Source organism: Schistocerca gregaria, chromosome 2 (assembly GCF_023897955.1).
Source record: "Schistocerca gregaria isolate iqSchGreg1 chromosome 2, iqSchGreg1.2, whole genome shotgun sequence".
Classification (NCBI taxonomy): Eukaryota; Metazoa; Arthropoda; class Insecta; order Orthoptera; family Acrididae; genus Schistocerca; species Schistocerca gregaria.
In genome coordinates this window covers 519,891,578-519,910,415 of record NC_064921.1, presented here as the reverse complement: position 1 = coordinate 519,910,415, position 18,838 = coordinate 519,891,578, and the positions used below count along the sequence as shown (strand labels likewise).

Sequence of the window (18,838 nt, the reverse complement as noted above, 5' to 3'; positions counted from 1 at the left end):
CCAGTTAGGCATTGTTACGTGTTGATACAACACGTTTTCTGTGTTACTTCCAGAATAGAACTTAAGCGGCTACTAGGCGGAGACTGTACTATTGGTCCTTGCTACTGTAGCAATCTGGCCAAAAATTTTCTGTAAAAATTTCATTTTCCCAGTTACATAACTGCAGCATCCAGATCATCAGTGAACTGCTTTATGTACTCAAATACAGAACTTCGTTGCTATTATTGCCCTCTAACATCCATCTGTTAGTATTTTCAAGAATTTTTATAATAATTGCCCAACCATTTGATTTTTTCACTAAACAATGGAAAATCCATATAGGAACATCAACAATGTAAGAAAAGATAGATTGCTACGTATCATAAAGAAGACACACTAAGTTGCAGACAGACACAATTAAAAGGCACTTACACAGCCTTCATCAGCAATAGAGAAACGCACACCATTCATACACATTTGTCTGTTATTATGTCTTTTAGTAGACTTTTTTCCCACGTTGGCTCATTGCAGGACATCTTCAGTCCTTAATCAATCCATCTGATCTCCAGTAACAGCTCGTTTAAAAGGCAACTTCTAGGTCACGCCACCTTCTTTCACAAGCCATAATTCTGGAACTATTTGGCAGGGGAACTTAAAATTTTGTACATGGTGTGGTAAATTTCAGCCAAATCTGAGACTAGCAGCTGGAACATTTTCTCAAATTGGTTGAATTGACATGGAATGACCCTATACTGAAATGAAGAACATAGCTGACAAGCGACAGTAAGGAGAAGTTACATCAAATCAACCTTATAGCCAATGACCAAACAACTGTTGTGACTGTGTGCCATATCTTTCAATGATGTACTATTAGAAAAAACCAAAAAAAAATCTCCATCTCGTAGTGTTGTACAAGACTAAGTCGTATCTGACAGTCCTCCCAGAAATAGCTGCAAGTTCTTGCTGTCTTAACTCATATTAAGAATCACAGTGAATCGCTAACAACCGTACTATAAAGACTCCATGAATAATGTGACAGCTGAGATTCTGGTGCTGTTTGGTTGACATGATAGCATGTCATCTCTGGAGAATTTCACAAATGGGAAGTTGATTTATTCAATTATACAAACAAAAATACTTCTCTTGTGGTTCATAGGATTCTGGAAAATTCTCTCTCTTGTAATGCAAAAACGCTTATGAATTAGCGCAACCAATGTATTGAGCTCTACGCAGTAATCAGAACAGGTGGCTTTAGATAAAAAGATGGACTAAGAACCACAATTCATATTCCTGAAACACAAAACAACTTAAGATTGTGGCAAATAAGCTTTTGCACATAAGATCAACTGTTTAGGAAAAATAGAATGTTGTTGTTACATAAATGAGTTACAGAGTCATTTTTGCTCCATTGAAAGAACAGAAAGTAATTTCTGAGTGTTCATCCCATGCAATATGAAAAATGAACTACACATGTGAAGAGTCCAGGGAAAAAAGGATGAGGGTCCACTTTTTATGAAAAATGAGCTTGTGCTGAATTTGTATAGTTTAACCCCAACAGAATATGTTGGACTACTCCCAGAAGGCTAAAAAGATGAATGACTGTGGATACAAACCCAACAAAAATATGTGGTTTAGGCAAGAAAGATGAGGGTGCCATTGTATGTGAGCTACAAGGATGGGGGTCCACTTAGTTGGCTGTGCTGACTGCAGAGTGCTCTGCTCTCAGTTCACCCAGCTGTTGGTGGTTTAATGTTGTGTTAACTGTTGAATCATGTAACCCCCATGTTGGTTTATTGGTTGTTGTGCCTTGTTTGGTCTATAACATATTAATGAAAATGAGTGAAAATGAAGAGGGTACAACCTTTGAAAAAGATTCAAGGAAAAGAAAATCCATTGGCCACATACAAGATGTAATGAAAATGTTGAGGTTAACTAGCCATGAAACAGGACCAGACTGTAAGTGCTTGAAATTAGAGTGACTTGAATACATAAATGCAAGTGAAAGAAGTGATATTATTTCAAATTTTAATCAGATTGAATCACATGAAAAACAGTCAATGCATCTTTGTGGATTAATACAGTGCTGCTCTCTTGTCACTCGTCATTGGCCTAGGAAATCAGAATCTGAAGCTCACTTTCACAAAGATTCATATTTTTACAAGGTGAGAGTAATTAGGAATGAACAGATTAGTGAAATCCCTCTATGTTGCAAATCATTTTTATCACTTCATGGCATTAAAGCTGAAAGGCTGCAAAGTCTACAACATAGTCTTAAAACAACAGGTCTACCATCACTGGATATGCGAGGAAAACACAGCTCCAGGCCTAACAAGCTTATTGATGATGTTGTAAACTCTGTAATTGAACACATTCAGTCCTTTAAAAGCAGAAAGTCTCACTATGGTTTAGCTAAGAAGTCTAAAAAATGCTACTTACCAGAGGAACTTAATATGAGTAAAATGTTTTGTCTCTACAAAAAGACTTTCCCAGACAATAAAATATCACTAGAAAAGTACAGAGAAATATTTAACACCAAATTTAATTTGACCTTAATGTGACACCTGTAGTATCTGTGATGAATTTACTGTGAAAATAGGATCTCACAAACGACGTTTACTACCGACAGCAACTATCATTCTACATGGTTAACATACACCAACTAGCAGATTCTGAAGCTATTTTCTACACATGTTCTCAAACCTCCAACCAAAAAGGAGGAGATGAGGTTTGTTTCACGTTGTGGGATTTCATTTTTCATCATCTTGACTCTGAAGTAAAGGAACATTCAATTTTTTGTGACTCGTGTAGTGGTCAAAACAAGAACTACTTTGTGTTTAGAATGCTAGACTACTTTGTACATAACACCAAATGGCTAGATACTATACAAATGGTTTTTCCAATAAAAGGACATTCATATTGATAATGCAATAAAAACATGGGTTTAGTTAACGAGAAGTATGAGGGTGAACTTCTGTCTGAGTGGAATGAAGTTCTCCAAAACCAAGACCATTTAAAGTCATTTCTCATGACAATCAAGAAATATACAGATCGTGGACCAACTTTCTTTCCCCACCATATGTAAAACAATGTTCCTTTAAAACACACCCAGTGAGGAAAATGAAGATCGTCCGCCACCATCCTAGAATGATCTTACATTAGCAAACCTACAATGTCATGGATGATGAAAGTGTTGTCACCAAACTGAAGAGGAAAATCTTATCTCTACCTAACAGTTACTTTCACCTTACTGAACTAGCATACGATGGACCTATACCTCTTTCCAAAAGCAACGATTGATGACCTTCAGCTCCTGAAAAAATTTTCTTCTGTAAAAACCCAAAAATTTTATGCATCACTCCGTCATGTGTACTGTGTATTTAAGAAGCCTAGTATTAGTTTCAGGTAATGATGTAGGCCAATTTATATCAAGTGGCATTTTAAGTGTTTCAAAAACTACCGCACAAACAATACATTCATAGATTTCACTACAAATGAATAGACAGTCATCCTTTTTGCCTATATTTTTGTGACATGAATCAATTATAATGTTATTTCTATATATTATATTAATGCAGAAAGAATATCTATGCAATAAAAATGTGGCAGATATGTTATTTATCAGTGTAACATCATAATAATTATTGTTTTTTGTTTAGGATTTAGTTATTTCGTTTTAAAATTAAAACCGCTGTTTGTTTACTAGACACTCACCTACCCCCCCCCCCCCCCCTCCCCCCTGGACTCTTCATGTATATTGTTTCCTATTGCTCAATGTTTGATGACTACATCTGCACTGACTTCACCTTCAGCTCTATGAACAAACAATAAGAAGTGTCTGTGAGCTGCAACTGCATTATTCTCACTTGCTGTGTGTGATGATCCAGCTTCATTTCACTTTTCTTAACAATTGTACAAAGTTGCAAACTTACAAGTATATTTTTGTTCACTATTCTTACATTCTCAAAAACCACTCTGCACATTACTGAGTATTTGTGAATTGGACAGAATATACAATGCAGATCCTATTCAAGATGTCTGTGGACTTTTCTCCCCTCTCTTTCTAGACACACTCTTGGCACCATCTGTCCATGTATCCTACCATTACATCCATTATGTAGACTTTCTGGAAGCATGATGTTACTCTCTTTGTGTCAATATTGTCATTACAAGACTAGTGCAAGCTGGATACTCTACTGGTGTTGTTGCTTATCTTGATACAGTAGTCAGAGCTACATAATGTAACTGAGATATCAGAAAGTTTATTAGCTGAATGTCATACCAGTCACAGACAAGTCATACATAAACACTGCTGGTGATATAGTCAATATAAAAGGCATTATCCATGACGTTAAGAAAGCAGACCACTTTTAGGCTTGAACACTACAGTGTTTTAATTGCTACTACAGTACTGAAGTACTCTCTTCTGGCATGAAAACAGGGCACCACAGTTTAAAATGGAATTTGAAACATGATACAGCTTTTTTTTTTTTTTTATTTTCAAGTACTTGGAGAGGTGGAAGTTGTATTGGTGGTTTTGAAGCCAAACTGTTTGCAGATATTGTTTCAAAAACGAAACAAATGAATATTTTAACAATTTGTTGACTCCTTCCTCACTGCTTGGAGAACATATACTTCACATCTACAGCTCTCAAACTTCCCAGCGGCGCTTCCAGTTTAATGAAAAGTTGAGCGATTAGTTAGAAAAGAAACAGATGCTTTGAGCGATTAGTTAGAAAAGAAACAGATGCTTTATAACTAAATCAGTGTGTATTAGCAATGAATGCTGATGATTCTGATGTCAGCCCTAAACTGACTGAACTTATGAAGATAAAATTCCATACAAAATATGTGCCTAATGTTGTGTATTGTTTCTCATTAAGTACTGCGTATCACCTGGAGTATAAAGTTTATAGAGTGGAACAATTTTCTTGCATTTTAAGAGATAGAGATCCACACAAAACAGAAACAAATACTAAGACTAACAAAAGATTGTATTCGAAAATATATACATGTACATAAAAGTCAAACAGAGTTTACTTTTTTCCTTCAACCATTATGATATGATAACCAAATTTTGTTTTCACTGGTGGGTCTGTGTACACTGGACTACTGACATTTGAAATAGGCAGAGCAAATGCTGCATCTTGGAATGGACCCACCATTGATCCTCTAGTCATCCAACCCAGATCACCCTGAAATATAAGAAACAAATGAAAGGGTAGTAATATTAAACTTTTGTGCAAAATTTTTCAAAATACAGGGATTTGAAAAGTTCAAAAGTCAGTTTGGTAATGTGTGATAAAATCTTTGTTGATAACATTTAAACAAAATTATCTTCTTTACTAACAACAACCACAAATGTACTTCTAACTCTGTATGAACTCAATACTTTTAGTTTAAATTGCTGCTCACTTTCCTCCTAAAAACACAGGCTGGGTTTGCCCATAAATATGAGAGATTGGGATAACTGTATTCATAGCTCAATAACTAAATTTATGTGGTTTCATCTTTATTGTAGACACAAATGTTCACGTTTGATTTTGTCCATTATAAATGGTTTTCTGAAAGCCTGCAGCAGTGAAAACAATGGGTTTGTTTATAAATAACTACTCTGCTACCAGTCATGATTTTCTCTGTATGAAAACAAACCATGCTCTGTGTTAGGCCTTTAACATGATCTCTGTTGACTACATCTATAAACCCTTTGTAAATGTTTGTTTATATACTGTATATTGCGGATAGAAAACCATGTTTGATGTTTACAATGTGTGAGAGACTGTACAAATGGACTGTGAGAAAACTGTAAGTACATGTTCTTCCAAATTTTGCCACTAACATCATTTAAAAATCAATATCCAACTAAAAATTGAGTGTTTTTTTACATATTGCAGTTAAGTTTGCAAAACAAATTAGGACCTGTCACATCAAAAACATTACATAAAATGTGTCATAGTACACAGAAAAAATTAACTTGAAAATGGGAAATCATTTCCTGATACACATTGTGTAAAATATGAATTAAAAAAAAACATGTTTCAGGATTATATTTCCCTCACTGAAAATTACTAAGACTATAGAGATCTTAGATTAAAAAAAAAACTGAAGACAGGGTATGACTCACCAGTAGATGAATAATGGAGGTTGCATCAACACATTAAAACGCCTGAAAATTATACTACCTTTAAAGGCCTGCAGTGACACTGATCGTTTATGATGAGTGCCTAGGCAGACAGGTGGAGGAGTGGAGAGGAAAGACAAGTAGGGTAGGGAAGTGCTAAGGGAGGGGAGGGTTACTGGTGGAAAAGGGAGGGAATTACTGAACAAGGTAGCAGTGGCAAAATGTGAATAAATACTGACAACAGAAACAAATCTGATGCGAGAGAGAGAGAGAGAGAGAGAGAGAGAGAGAGAGAGAGAGAGAGAGAGAGAGAGATATGGGGGGGATTTAAAGTTTCAGGAAAAAGATGTAAAATGAAAAGACAGGAACAGGTGACAGTCAAGAATGAGGGTGGTCATTAACAGTAATTTAGGCCAGGTGAATCACAGGAATGGAGGTGTGCTGGAGGGATAGTTCCCATGTCTGCATTTCCTGAGAGTTGGTGCTGGAAGGCAGTACACAAGGGGTACAGGTATTGAAACAGCTGTTGATGTCATTGGTATTGTGGTGTGAAGCACTCACATGGGTAAACATGTGGATGATTTTCACACTGACACACATCAGTATACTAAACATTAGTACGGCACAAGTACGAAGTGATGTGGCTGCTTTCACATATGATTGTGCCGTGAGTGGACAGGAAATATCTACAATGCTGTAATTGGTGACTGGTGCATGTAAGGAGACTGGACTACGACAGGCTATTCAAACCCAAATGCCTACCCATTGGCAACCAGGTACATGTGGGTAATCAAGCAATAGCTTACGTAATTATACTGCCAAAACTGAGTGCTTGAGGGACTGGGGTGGCCAAGTGGTTTTTAGATCTGCAGAAAGAATGCAATAAGGGCTACCTAGCAGATAGTTTAACAAACCCGTGCTGCCCGTAGGTGAGCTAATGGGTGCTCACAGGTGCCTTGCTCCATGGGACACTACTGGAGCAATCTGGACTTGGAGATGTGCATAAGCTGTATGGGCCACAGAATACCATGGAGGGGTGGAGGTAGGTTATCTATCAGTGCATGACAAACAAAGTCAAAGGCTTGGAGAAGGATGTGGTTGAGCCTTTCAAGGCTATGAGCTGTGGCATGTTAGGTGATAAGAAGAGAATTTATTGGGGGCTGGTTCACAATGGTGATATGTTTGTTGAGTTCACAGGAATAAATGGCATGGAAAAAGCTGTTTCTTTACTATCTGGAAAGGTTACTGTCTCTCCTGCAAATATGCTGGCAAGGTTGTCAGCCTATTGAGTAAACTCTCAGTTTCCACCACAGATGGAGGAACTGTGGATGTCAAGGCTGCAGGAGAGAAACTTTTTGACTCATACCACGTGAAAGATGCCAAAATGTAGGTCCTCTTTGGTGGTTGGTGCTTTTGATATGGAGATATTTTGTTATGGAGCCACTGAAGAGGTAGAGATCAATGTCTAGGGACATAGTTCATTGAACAGAGAAAGACATGAAGTGGATTTAGGCATAGATATTGAGTCTGTAAATGAAAGCGCAAAGACTTCCCTTAATATGAGTCCATCTTATGGATGTCATCAACAATCTTGAATCAGAAGTAGACAACGGGTAATGGTAACGGTGTTGGGAAAGATTCCTCTATTACATATGATGTTATCCATTGGTTTGCTTTACCATCAACTTAATAAAACTTAAATTTATTTAGAACACTGTGATTCACACAGTCAATGCCTCAGGTAGGTTGCAGAAAATAGCAACAGGCACTATTTTATTATCAAATGTTTACAATATTTGGTGAATGAACATGTAAACAGCATTCTCAGTAGAGCACCTTTCCTGAAACCTAAACTGTGATTTCCTGAGGATACTATTTTTGCTAAGGAGAAATACTATTCTACAACACGAAATACTATTCTACAACACATCATCCTACCAAAGATTTTGAAAAATGATAGCAGTTGGATGCATGGCCGAAAGCTGTGTTCATTGAAAGCTCTGTGCAAAGGACAGCAGTTACCTGACAAGCTCAACAGGGGTAAATGACCACATCACTGATTGTGAAATACAAATTTAAATCTATTCACTTATTTTTAAACATTGAGCAAGGTGACAATGGTCAAGACTGGAATGGAATTTGAGACAATGGAAGTTCAAATGCCCATCTGGGCATCCAAATATACACTTTTGTAGCTTTTATAAATCATTTAAAGCTAATACTGGGATGATTCCCCCAGTAAGGACATGGCTAACTTCCTTATCCAACCTGAGTTCAAGGTCCATTTGTAACGAGTAGTCAAATTTGTACAATTTTTGGGTCATAAAACTTGTTGAACTGTGTAGTCCACAACTCCCATGACAAACAATGGAAAGTCCAGGGTGGAGTAACAACAATGTGAAAAGGATAGAGTGCTACTCGCCACATAGAGGAGACGCAAGGGAAAAAGACTACTACACATTTAAGCTTCCACACAAAAAGTCTTTCTTCCAAAACAGAAAGCACACATGCACACGCACACACGGCTACCACTGGACTGCTGAGGTCCAGCATCTGGATACAGTAGTCATGTGTGCATGTGTGCTTGTATGTGTGTTTCTATTTCGGAAGAAGAACCAGCAGCTGCAGAGTACCCATGTATGTCTGAGCTGTACTTTTGTGAAGGTATGTTCTACTTCAGAAGAGATCTTTTTGTCCAAAAGCTTAAATGTTTAGTAGTCTTTTCATTGTGCCTATCTGTGACTCAATGCCTCCTCTACGGGCTGGGTTGTAATCTACCCTTTTTAAATTGTTGTTAAGGTATATCAAGTTCTAACAAGCATGCCTTCTGTCTCACAATATAAATGTTAACGGCATTTTGAATGATTAGCCACTGCAATTGCGGAATACACAGTTGAACCGATTTTATGATCCAAAGATGGTCAGAGTTTGACTAAAATCAACAGTACAAATACAATTAGAAATACAGCTGTGTATTATATATTGCAGTTCCTAACAAGGAACATTTTATATATTCCCTCTTTGTCCATCACTGCTAAACTTGGGTTACATTATTTAGATTTTTTGTATCACGATACTACGAGATGTGTGTATCTATGCAGAAAAATTTCTCACCCCTTGTCTTGCCTTGTCTTCACTGTATTGTGCTGCAACTTCAGGAAACTTCATTCCACCTTTCAGTTTCTCCAAAGCTTCTAGAGCTTTTGACTGTTTTTCACATAGTATATGCCGAACCTAAAATAAGAAAAGAAATAGTATCATCAGTTTAAAAGAATAAATAAGACACTCACTAACACAATTAAAATTGCATTGATCGCACAATAAATGAAACTTTTTAGGTAGACACAATTTAGTTATTTAATTTTAATTCACTGTTATTGGAAGATAACTCCTCTCATAATAATACAGAAATAGGTGCATATCAAGGCAGCATTTTTCAGTGGGTGAAGAATATCGATACATCTATATTGCATGGTGTTCTATTTATCTGATGACTGCCTGTGTGGTGCAATAGGTGCCAGGCAGCGAGCACTCCGTTGCCTAGCAATCAAATGCCATGTCGCCCGTCTACTGCTGTGGTACAATATGACTACATTTAAAATGTAAAGCAAACAAATTTTGTACTCGCCCTTGTCACTGAAGAGATGCTGGAAATGTCTGCAATTATTTTCCACACATTTGTGACATCTACTCAAGAAATAATTAATCACACAATGTAGTTCTCTCATATTGAATTAATTGATTCACAGATATTATCCTTGAGTTCCTCTATTGTGTGAGGATTGGCTGTGTGCATTTTGTCCTTTAGTGCACCACACAAATAAAAATAGCACAGAGTTAAATCAGGACATATGGCGGGCCAGACAATGTTACTAATTACTCTTTCACTGAACACACAATAAATTGCGTGCAAAGAAACATTGGCCGTAAGAGCCCTCGCCAAATCCTGTTGAAAAAATGTGAAGCTTCATTCCCTCAGTTCATTAAAAAACGGTCGCAAATGTTTTGCACACATCTTTCACTTGTAGCTGTGTCAAAAAAATTGGGCCTATTATTCTGTCACCACTATCTGCGCACCACAACCCTATTTTCTGATCATGAAGGGGTTCCTCATGAAGCACAACAGGTCAATTTGTGCTCCAATGTCAACAGTTTTGGGAATTAACATATCCGTGTAAATGGAGCCAAGCCACGTTTGAAAACAGAATGTGTGTCTTAAGAAACATTAACAAAACCTAACCCTGTACGCAACATCAAAAGGTCGAAGTTCTTGTACTTGATACTTTACAGGGCATTGGCACAAACAGCTTAGCACCTCTTTGTATGGAAGTGCACGATATCTGTGTTTGCTGCAAAAGTAGTCTAAGAAACTGTCTAGGGGAATTTTTTCAGGCTTCTGTGAGCACTGTATGTCATCGTTTACGCTTCTTGTCTTGAACATGTCCTGTTTCATGAAATTTATTCACTAATTTTTGAACTGCATCACAACTTGGAACTTGAACACTTAGAAACGTCTGCTCAAACAATCTCTAATCATTACTAGTGGGCTCTGTACACACATAAAAATCATAAATAAATACTCATTGTGGAATTCAATAATACAGTCTTGCCATTGTTCCACTCACAAACTTTGCTGTTACGCTCATGATGCCCGTTTCACACCTCGAATAACACTGGTCAACAAGGCGTGTAAGTCTGTATGGCCTTCAGGCTCAAACCCACAAAAGAAGGAGCCATAGTGCAGTCCCAAGACACCCACTTGAGTGGCTTCCGTGGCTGGCCTACAATACTCTGGACAGGCAGTCATCAGATAAACGGAACACCATGCACATAAAGTGAGATACGAGAGGGTACCTTTTACTACTAATTCCATTCACAGATGAATGACTGTTGATATGTATGAGTGGGAACTGTAATAACTCTAAACTTGTATAGTATTTATCAACTGTGCAGAACCAGTATGTGTAACGAGATGTAAATATATTGATTTAACCTTTGGAAAATAGTTTCTAAAATTTTGTACATTTGTTTACATGAGATGTTCAGAAACTGCCATTAGCCATCACAGCACCAGGGTACTTTCACCCATTAGCCAATCAGATACATAACCATTCATTTCATGCTCGAAAACTCCATTAGCATAAACAAATACAAACAATGTCCTTAAGCATACTGCAGCACAGGTGGTGTGTGTTTTAGAAGAAATGTCTTGTATAGAAAAAAATTAAAGTACCCTACTATTTACTACTACTCTGATTAAACAATGTGCTTATTGCAGCTTACACTCCCACATATTGTTACGTTTTGTGTGAAGTGATCACTATTATATTAAGACTTAGCTGACAATCATTGCATCAGCAAACATTTTGTCAGGATCTGACTAGATACCTCTACAAGGATAAAATTTCCTCATCTATAACTTTATTATCTATGAATAATCGGAGATGGCCGTTACCATAATATACATACTGAGTTCTAGAAGCTAATAATAGGTACGAAATGACAAATTATATGATTTGTGTCCAGTCCAATACAACTGTAACTGATCTGGGAAGTGTACTGATCATTCCAATCCAGACAACAGTAAAAGAACACAATAAAAATTCAATAAACACATTGGCACTCCTATAGTGAAATGGAACATAAAATTTGTACAACATTCTCAAAAAATGTTGAAGGGCATCTACACCTATCAGGTTCATTAGCACAATAGAAGTCAGTCTTGTGCGATTGTGAATGATTCAAAAAAAATAAACAATAAAAGCTATCTAAGAGACACTAACATCAGACTGGGCAGGAATGTTAAGATCTGATGTCAATGTCGAGTTCATTTAAAAAGTAGCTTAGGCAGTGTCCTCAGTGTGACAGCTTTCGCAATTGCAATCAATAGTATTGCGCCCATGGTACGACGGCCCGTACAATGCTCCTTGTTTGTGGATGATTTCTCCATTTTCTGTGCGTCTTCCTCCCTTACAACTGCTACACGCCAATTACAGCTGACACTTGTGCGATTGGAGGAATGGTCTAAGACCACAGGCTTTAAATTCTCTTTGGAGAAGACTGTTTGTGTAGATTTTAACCATTCCCGTTCTCTTTTTAATCTCCCTGTTTTAAAACTAGGAGACACTGTTCTCTCCTTTATGGGAAAAGTGAAATATCTCGGGCTTCTTTTTGATGAGAAGCTTACATGGTTGCCATACTTAAAGGATCTAAAAGTCCGCTGTTTCAAGGCTTTAAACGTCATTAAATGCGTCAGTCATAGATCCTGGGGCGCTGAAAGGGCACGTCTGCTCCAACTTTATAAGGCCTTTGTGCGACCTCGACCGGAATATGGATGTCAAGCTAATGGCTCTGCACGACCTTCCTACCTCAAAATGTTGGATGTGATTCACCATGAGGGTATTAGGCTTTCAACGGGGGCTTATCACACGAGTCCAGTTGCTAGTCTATGTGTCGAGGCGGGAGATCCTCCCCTGTCCATTCGGCGTCTTCTCCTCGTGGTAGGGCACGCGTACAAGACCAAGTCCACTCCTCTTTCATTGGCGTCCAACACCTTTTCCCAGCCGGCACTGGAACGTCTCTTCCGCCACCGTCCGAAGGCAACAAAGCCATTTGGCATCCGTGCAAATGAGAGTCTCGAGTCAGTACACCTGGAGGGCATTAAGGTCCTCCGCCATGGATGGAGTAGAGGACCTCCCTGGCTACTACAAAGGCCAAGATTAGTTCTTGATCTGGCTGCTTACAAGAAGTATTGTACCCCGGACCACCTTTTTAAAATTAAACTTACTGAGATTTTAGAACGTCATTCAGATTTTATTGATGTTTACATGGATGGGTCTAAACAGGGGGATTTTATGGGCTGCTCTCCTGTGTTTCCCGATACTGTCCATAGGATAGGGCTCCCAGAGCAGTTCTCAGTTTACTATGCGGAACTGTTTGCCATTCTGCAAGCATTAAAGCATATGCGCCGACACCGTGGCACGAAATTCATCATCTGCTCCGATTCCCAAAGTGCTCTACACGCTCTTGTACAGATGTACCCAGCCGATCGGATGGTACAACAAGTGCAGGACGCACTCCTGCTCTTGCAACAGCCGGGTAAGGATGTAATTTTCTGCTGGGTTCCAGGGCACATAGGTATTCCTGGAAATGAACTTGCAGATGCTGCTGCCAAGGAGGCTTGCTCCATCACACCTCCTGCTCGCTGTTCCGTCCCCCTGCGGGCAATAACATCTTTCGTGACTCGAAAGGTCATGCGTTGGTGGGAGGACGTGGCTGGACGTGAGGGACAATAAGTTGCGAGTGGTGAAAGATTCTGTCTGACCGTGGCTCACCTCCTTTCGACAACGGCGAGCTGACGAAGTAGCCCTTACACGGCTTAGAATAGGACATTGTCCTTTGACACATGGTTTTCTGTTACGTCGTGAGGAGCCACCAACGTGTCAGACATGTGGGACACAGCTGTCGATACTACATATTTTAACTGAGTGGGTTTTATATGCAGGTTTGAGGGAAGATTTCAGTTTCCCACCAGACCTGCCCTCTCTTTTAACTGATAATGAGGCGAGTGTCGCTAGAGTTTTACGCTTTTGTGTGATGTCTGGACTTCTTCCCAAAATATTGGGATTGAGATCTTAATGTGCTGTACAGTGGTTTGGTCACCCGTTTTTTGTAAGTGGTCACTCAGCCGCCGTTACTTATTTTTACCTGTTTTATACTGCTCTTTTATTTCTAGTTTTATCTACCTGTTTTGATTTGCTGTGTGCAGTCTAGCAATTTGAACATTACCACTTCTCGCAAAGATCGGCTCTGAATTGATCTTTTGGTAAAGGGCTCTGATAACCTTGTTGTTGTGCGCCCTAAAACACTAATCATCATCATCATCATCATTAAAAAGAAGCTTGACCTATTGGGATGGATGGAGGAAGGATGTGGGAAGGTGTATGCTACGGCTTTGTTTCAGGAACAATCCTACCAAATGTTTAAATGATTTAGGCAAATCATGGAGAACCTAATTTAAATTAGTGAAAACATGAGTTAAATGTAAGTTCGGTGGTTAAGCCACAGCCACTCACTCACTTGGCAACAGAAAAAAAAAGAATGAGTGGAGCTTAAAAGTAATGAACATATAGAAATGCTGTAGCAGATTAAAGAATGTAATTGTAAGACAATAGACAACAGGTTTCATAAATGCCTTACAAAACTGCTCAAAAGGCATTACACTGAAAGCAGTTTCTGTAAACATGAAGTATACCACTTTAAACATGAAATTATCTGATAATTCAATGCAGTCTATATTACCCAGATAGATGTAGGAATATTGCACACAAGAATAAAGCAAACTAAAACCAAACTGCTCGGGTCAACAGACGAGTCTGATTCCACCCGTCAGCTTTGACCTGTGACGTAAGGCTGTTGTGGTGTGTGACGTCACTATGGCGCAGAATTTAGTTTGTGAGAGTGGCGTGTTTGTAGGTGTCGTTTTCATGTGATCGTGGTGCTCTCTGGTGATGTGTTTATGTGTGTTAGGTGGTGTATTGTTGCGGTTGGTGGTTCTGTCTGGTGGTGTGTTTAGTATGTTATGTGGCATATGGGGTTTGTTTGTCCGGTAGTATTGCACGTGTGTGGTATCGGTAGTGACTGTGCTTTCAGCGGAATATTTTTCAGTGAGTTAACAACTTTGGTTTTGTTATATCGACGTTATTGTAGTTTTTTTCTGTTCGTCGTGTGTGAATTTTAGTAAATTGCTTTGTTTATGTCTTTGGTAGGTATGGTTATGACTGACAAGGTCAACAGTTTTCGGTTGTCGGCAATGATGGGGCACAGTGCGTTGTCTCTAATAAAATTTCTTCAACTTTTTGGATTATTGGATGCAGTCGTGAAGTGTTCAGTGTGTCATGAAGAAATAAGGCTTACTAAAGTTCCGGCGTCTCGGACCAGGGACGGCTATATGTGGAGATGTCATAATGATAACAGGTCAAGGGAAATGTTCGATTCCAATTTTGATTTTTTTTTAATGATAGTATTAAGAGTAGTGGTGGTGAAAGTTTTGAGATTTATAGTGTGGTATTGGTGTTTGATTCCAGTGGATATTGTTTTTAGTTGATGTGGTCATTTTATATTATCATTTTTGTTGTTTGGTTTAGTGGCGTGTGTTTATTTTTAGTTTGTCCCCAGACATCGTCGGTCAACGCAGACGGGTGGCATCAGACGTTTCCATCAACCCAACTGCTCAATACCACCAACAAGTGACCCAATTACTTCAGTACCATTAAATATAATGGGCAATGAATATAATATTTTAAAGCTTTGATAACTTATATCATTAAATGCATACTAAAGAAATGAAAGTAAATCTTTTATTTGAACAGGTACTGTCAGTGTTTCAAGAGAGCAACATACAGTGAGTACCACACATTGTGGACATTAAAATTTATTACTTCTCAGAAAATTTGCTCTTCTCTTCATGCTATATGCTGCAATTAGTGAAAACTAAACACTGCTTTTCAGAATTTACCTTAGAGTTCTAGTTTATATAACGAACAGAGTGTTAAATATAGAGCAATTATGGTCATCAGTTTACATTAAAGCTCAGTCCAAATGTAAATGTGAGACAAAGGTGGTAACTGATTATCTGTATAGGGTAGCCAGATGTCCATGGTCACTCCATATATAAAGCACGTCTCATAATAAAAACAAACTGCGAAGACAATTCAGAAAACTGGATTACATAATAGATACATTTTGTTGCATTAAGTGAGGGTGGCACTATATCACCCGTACCACCAAAACATTTTATTTCAAAACCATTAAATTTGCCAATTACAACTCAATTGTCACCTCGAATTCTAATCTATATCACGGGCTATGATAGAAATAAAAGTCTGTCACCACACTCAAGATTTTGAGAAAAAGGGGGGGGGGGCATTATCGCAGACTAGCCCAAAAGTGATTTCAGCATGTGGTAAATGCTGCATCAGAGAAATTGTCGTCAACTTTAAGTGAAGTCTTTTACCATCAACACATCAATGATGACATTTATTGAGCTTTTACAAGTCTGGAGCATTTCTCATGTTTTGGAAAATTTTGTCAACAGAATAATATGAGTGACACCAGGCTAGCTTGCAGAAAATGGTTTCAAACCACCAACAACAACAACAGTACTTTAGTTATGAGCCAACAGTATGGGCAAAGTTGTATATTTCTTACAGTCATGCAACCAAGACCAATAGTCACCTCCTCCTGTGGTCAAGTATTTACTTATCATGCGTAAACTGCTTTCCATCCTACGGTTTCACACCTGTATCACTAATTTCGCAGTACACTCTCCAAAACTGCAGTATGAAAAACCCACAGTTATGTCCATTTTGAACTCACTCGCTTACATTCATTGCATTGAGGAGGAATCGTCCAGTCACACCAGAGAAAAAAAAAACTGCAACATAACTTTAAACGAGGCACAGATTGTGCCAATAAATGAACACTGTACATAACATTTTGTGAACGAAAGAAAACAACTATCCCTGGTGTGAATATTCGAAGCTAAGTCTAACATTGGATAAGTATAACTGACAAAACTGTGCCGAAACTAATTTTAAATTCTCGTAACTTTAACTTGATTGGGCCGAAAACTGCTATTCATGTATACGGCGAGTGATTGATAAAGCAAGTAAAATTATAAACGCACGCTCGTGCTTTCTTCATCTCTTTGTTGCAGCTTCAGTCTACAAAACGTACAACGCCCGTTACAGTTAACTATGAATGGAGGAGGGCAGCATGTATTTGTTACAATAAGCAATGACATAAAGAAATCAATAGAGTTTTGCCCACAGCTATTAAAAGACCACCCAACAGATTCTGAGCGTGTACACTCCATACGCCTTATTAGAAATAAGGGCATAACATTTAATGTGATACCACTGAAGCTAACCTTTACTGCTGAGCCACCCTTCTTTTCTTTGCCGGCAGCAGTTTTCGTGTCGTCAGCTGATTTTGAGCCACCCTTCGCACCTCCCGTTCCTTTTTTCGGAGGCATAGCAATACTAAATAAATTATTAATTTACTCCAAAAAGATTACGATTTCTCCGATGTTTTTAACTTTGCCTGTGAGTTTTCGGCTGACGTCTCCTACATCACAAACCATGAGTCGTGTTTACGAGCTTCACGTCCAAAATACACCATGATGTACACAAAGGTTTCAGAGTCAGACTGTGCAAAGATCAACGACCGCAAACACGGCCGCCTGTATTAGAGGCCGGAGGACTGAAATGTGGCAACGTTACGTTAAGGCCTACCGCATGGCTGTGGCTATAAGGTAGTGAACGGAAGCAGTTGTTTACGTACTTTCGCGATGTCTGTTTTATCTGACATTACAGTTTAATTATGCTATACTGGACTCTTCAAAAATTATAGCAAGTAGTCGTGACTACAGTCGACGATATAACACAATGTAAGTATACAATTCTGTGCAGTTTGTAGTGTTTTTACATGTAAATGTGCTACGTGAACGACTTTCGTCTACACGATTGCAACAAAAGTTCTACCATATTCTAGATACAATTTGAAAAATAAAGTTTTGAATTCATAAGTTTAGTATCAGAATCTTCCCCAAGTAATTTTGTGTTAGTATTATGAATATTTCTACACATTTGATTCTATTTGTAGACTTGTGTTTCGTGATGTCTAATCAGTAGAAAAAACCAGCCCACTCAAATTGTTATTTTTACATAATACTATTTTGATTTAAGATGTTAGCAATTAATGCATCATTCTATTTGCAGATGCCAGAAAAATGTTGAGTTCCTGGTTGCAACAGCAACTACAAATCCAGCAAGGAAGAGGGTTACATCTCAGTTTTCAGATTCCCTACCGAAGAGGAAAACAGAAAACGATGGACAAGAAATATCCCCAGAAGGGACTGGACTCCATCAAATAGAAGTGTTGTTTACATTAAACATTTTGAAGAAAGTGATGTATCAAGAGTGGAGATTTACAAGGATTCTGATGGGAACTGTCACGAGTTTCCTCGTCAAAGGCCATTGCTTTTACCAGAAGCTGTGCCAAAAATATTCCCTGGGTTACCATCGTATTTAAGTAAGGTGCAGCCTTCAAGAAGGTGTTTGTCATTTATATAGGAAGGAACATGATAATACATTTCAAATAACAGACTGGAATAACTGCAAGTCTGCAAATAATGTTAGTAGGCACCTCACAAACTTGTTTGCTGAACTTGTATTTTCAAATCTCGGTTAAGAAACGTCATAATATACTGCTAAGGAACGTATGTGAGTTATTGAAAAGTTCATCATTGCAAGGAAACGAGAATAAAATGCGTAATTCCGACATAAAGTCGGCATAATACTGCGAGAAATTAGCTTTTCTAAGTTACTGTGTTATTTATAGGGACCAAATCTACAAAAAAAAAGTGATTGCGTATTTATATCTGACACGTCGTCTGCATTTGACGAAATCAAAACTTCAGCCTCGGCCTAGCTGGTCACGCTAGCCGGCCTACTGACGTCACAGGCTACGACGTTGTCAGCTTGACGACTCCGGCCTCTAATACAGGCGGCCGTGCCGCAAAAGTTTCACGTTTTTAATCTCTGATAGGTTGATGAATTTCTATTGGCAAGCATCGGTGGCGAGAGGGAAGGTCCCAGAGACAAGATGGAATAAATATTTCCGACCGAGCAGTTCAACAGTCAGATTAGCCGATGTTTCAGATTTAAATATGACTTTTCA

General features: G+C 38.4%; 2 protein-coding genes across 2 annotated transcripts; one reads left to right on the top strand and one right to left on the bottom strand.

Moving 5' to 3' along the window:
• Positions 1-4,952: 4,952 nt before the first annotated feature.
• Positions 4,953-17,336, bottom strand: LOC126329903 (peptidyl-prolyl cis-trans isomerase NIMA-interacting 4). The gene is made up of 3 exons (XM_049996220.1): positions 17,028-17,336; positions 9,212-9,331; positions 4,953-5,171 (listed from the first exon to the last, which is right to left on the bottom strand). Exons 1-3 carry the CDS (start codon positions 17,130-17,132, stop codon positions 5,013-5,015), a joined length of 384 nt encoding a protein of 127 aa, XP_049852177.1. The 5' UTR covers positions 17,133-17,336; the 3' UTR covers positions 4,953-5,012.
• LOC126335862 (uncharacterized) lies at positions 17,277-18,456 on the top strand. Its single transcript, XM_049999335.1, has 3 exons — positions 17,277-17,307; positions 17,429-17,546; positions 17,878-18,456. The coding sequence occupies exons 1-3, from the start codon at positions 17,277-17,279 to the stop codon at positions 18,188-18,190; spliced, it is 462 nt and encodes a 153-aa protein (XP_049855292.1). The 3' UTR covers positions 18,191-18,456.
• Positions 18,457-18,838: the final 382 nt, after the last annotated feature.

Coding starts and splice junctions, on each gene's coding strand:
- LOC126329903 (XM_049996220.1), bottom strand. CDS start 17,132: ATGCCTCCGAAAAAAGGAACGGGAGGTGCGAAGGGTGGCTCAAAATCA. Junction 9,332..17,027: donor AGGGTGGCTCAGCAGTAAAG/GTTAGCTTCAGT, acceptor TTCTTATTTTAG/GTTCGGCATATACTATGTGA. Junction 5,172..9,211: donor AAGACAAGGCAAGACAAGGG/GTGAGAAATTTT, acceptor CTTATATTTCAG/GGTGATCTGGGTTGGATGAC.
- LOC126335862 (XM_049999335.1), top strand. CDS start 17,277: ATGATGTACACAAAGGTTTCAGAGTCAGACT. Junction 17,308..17,428: donor AAAGGTTTCAGAGTCAGACT/GTGCAAAGATCA, acceptor GAACGGAAGCAG/TTGTTTACGTACTTTCGCGA. Junction 17,547..17,877: donor AGTCGACGATATAACACAAT/GTAAGTATACAA, acceptor TTCTATTTGCAG/ATGCCAGAAAAATGTTGAGT.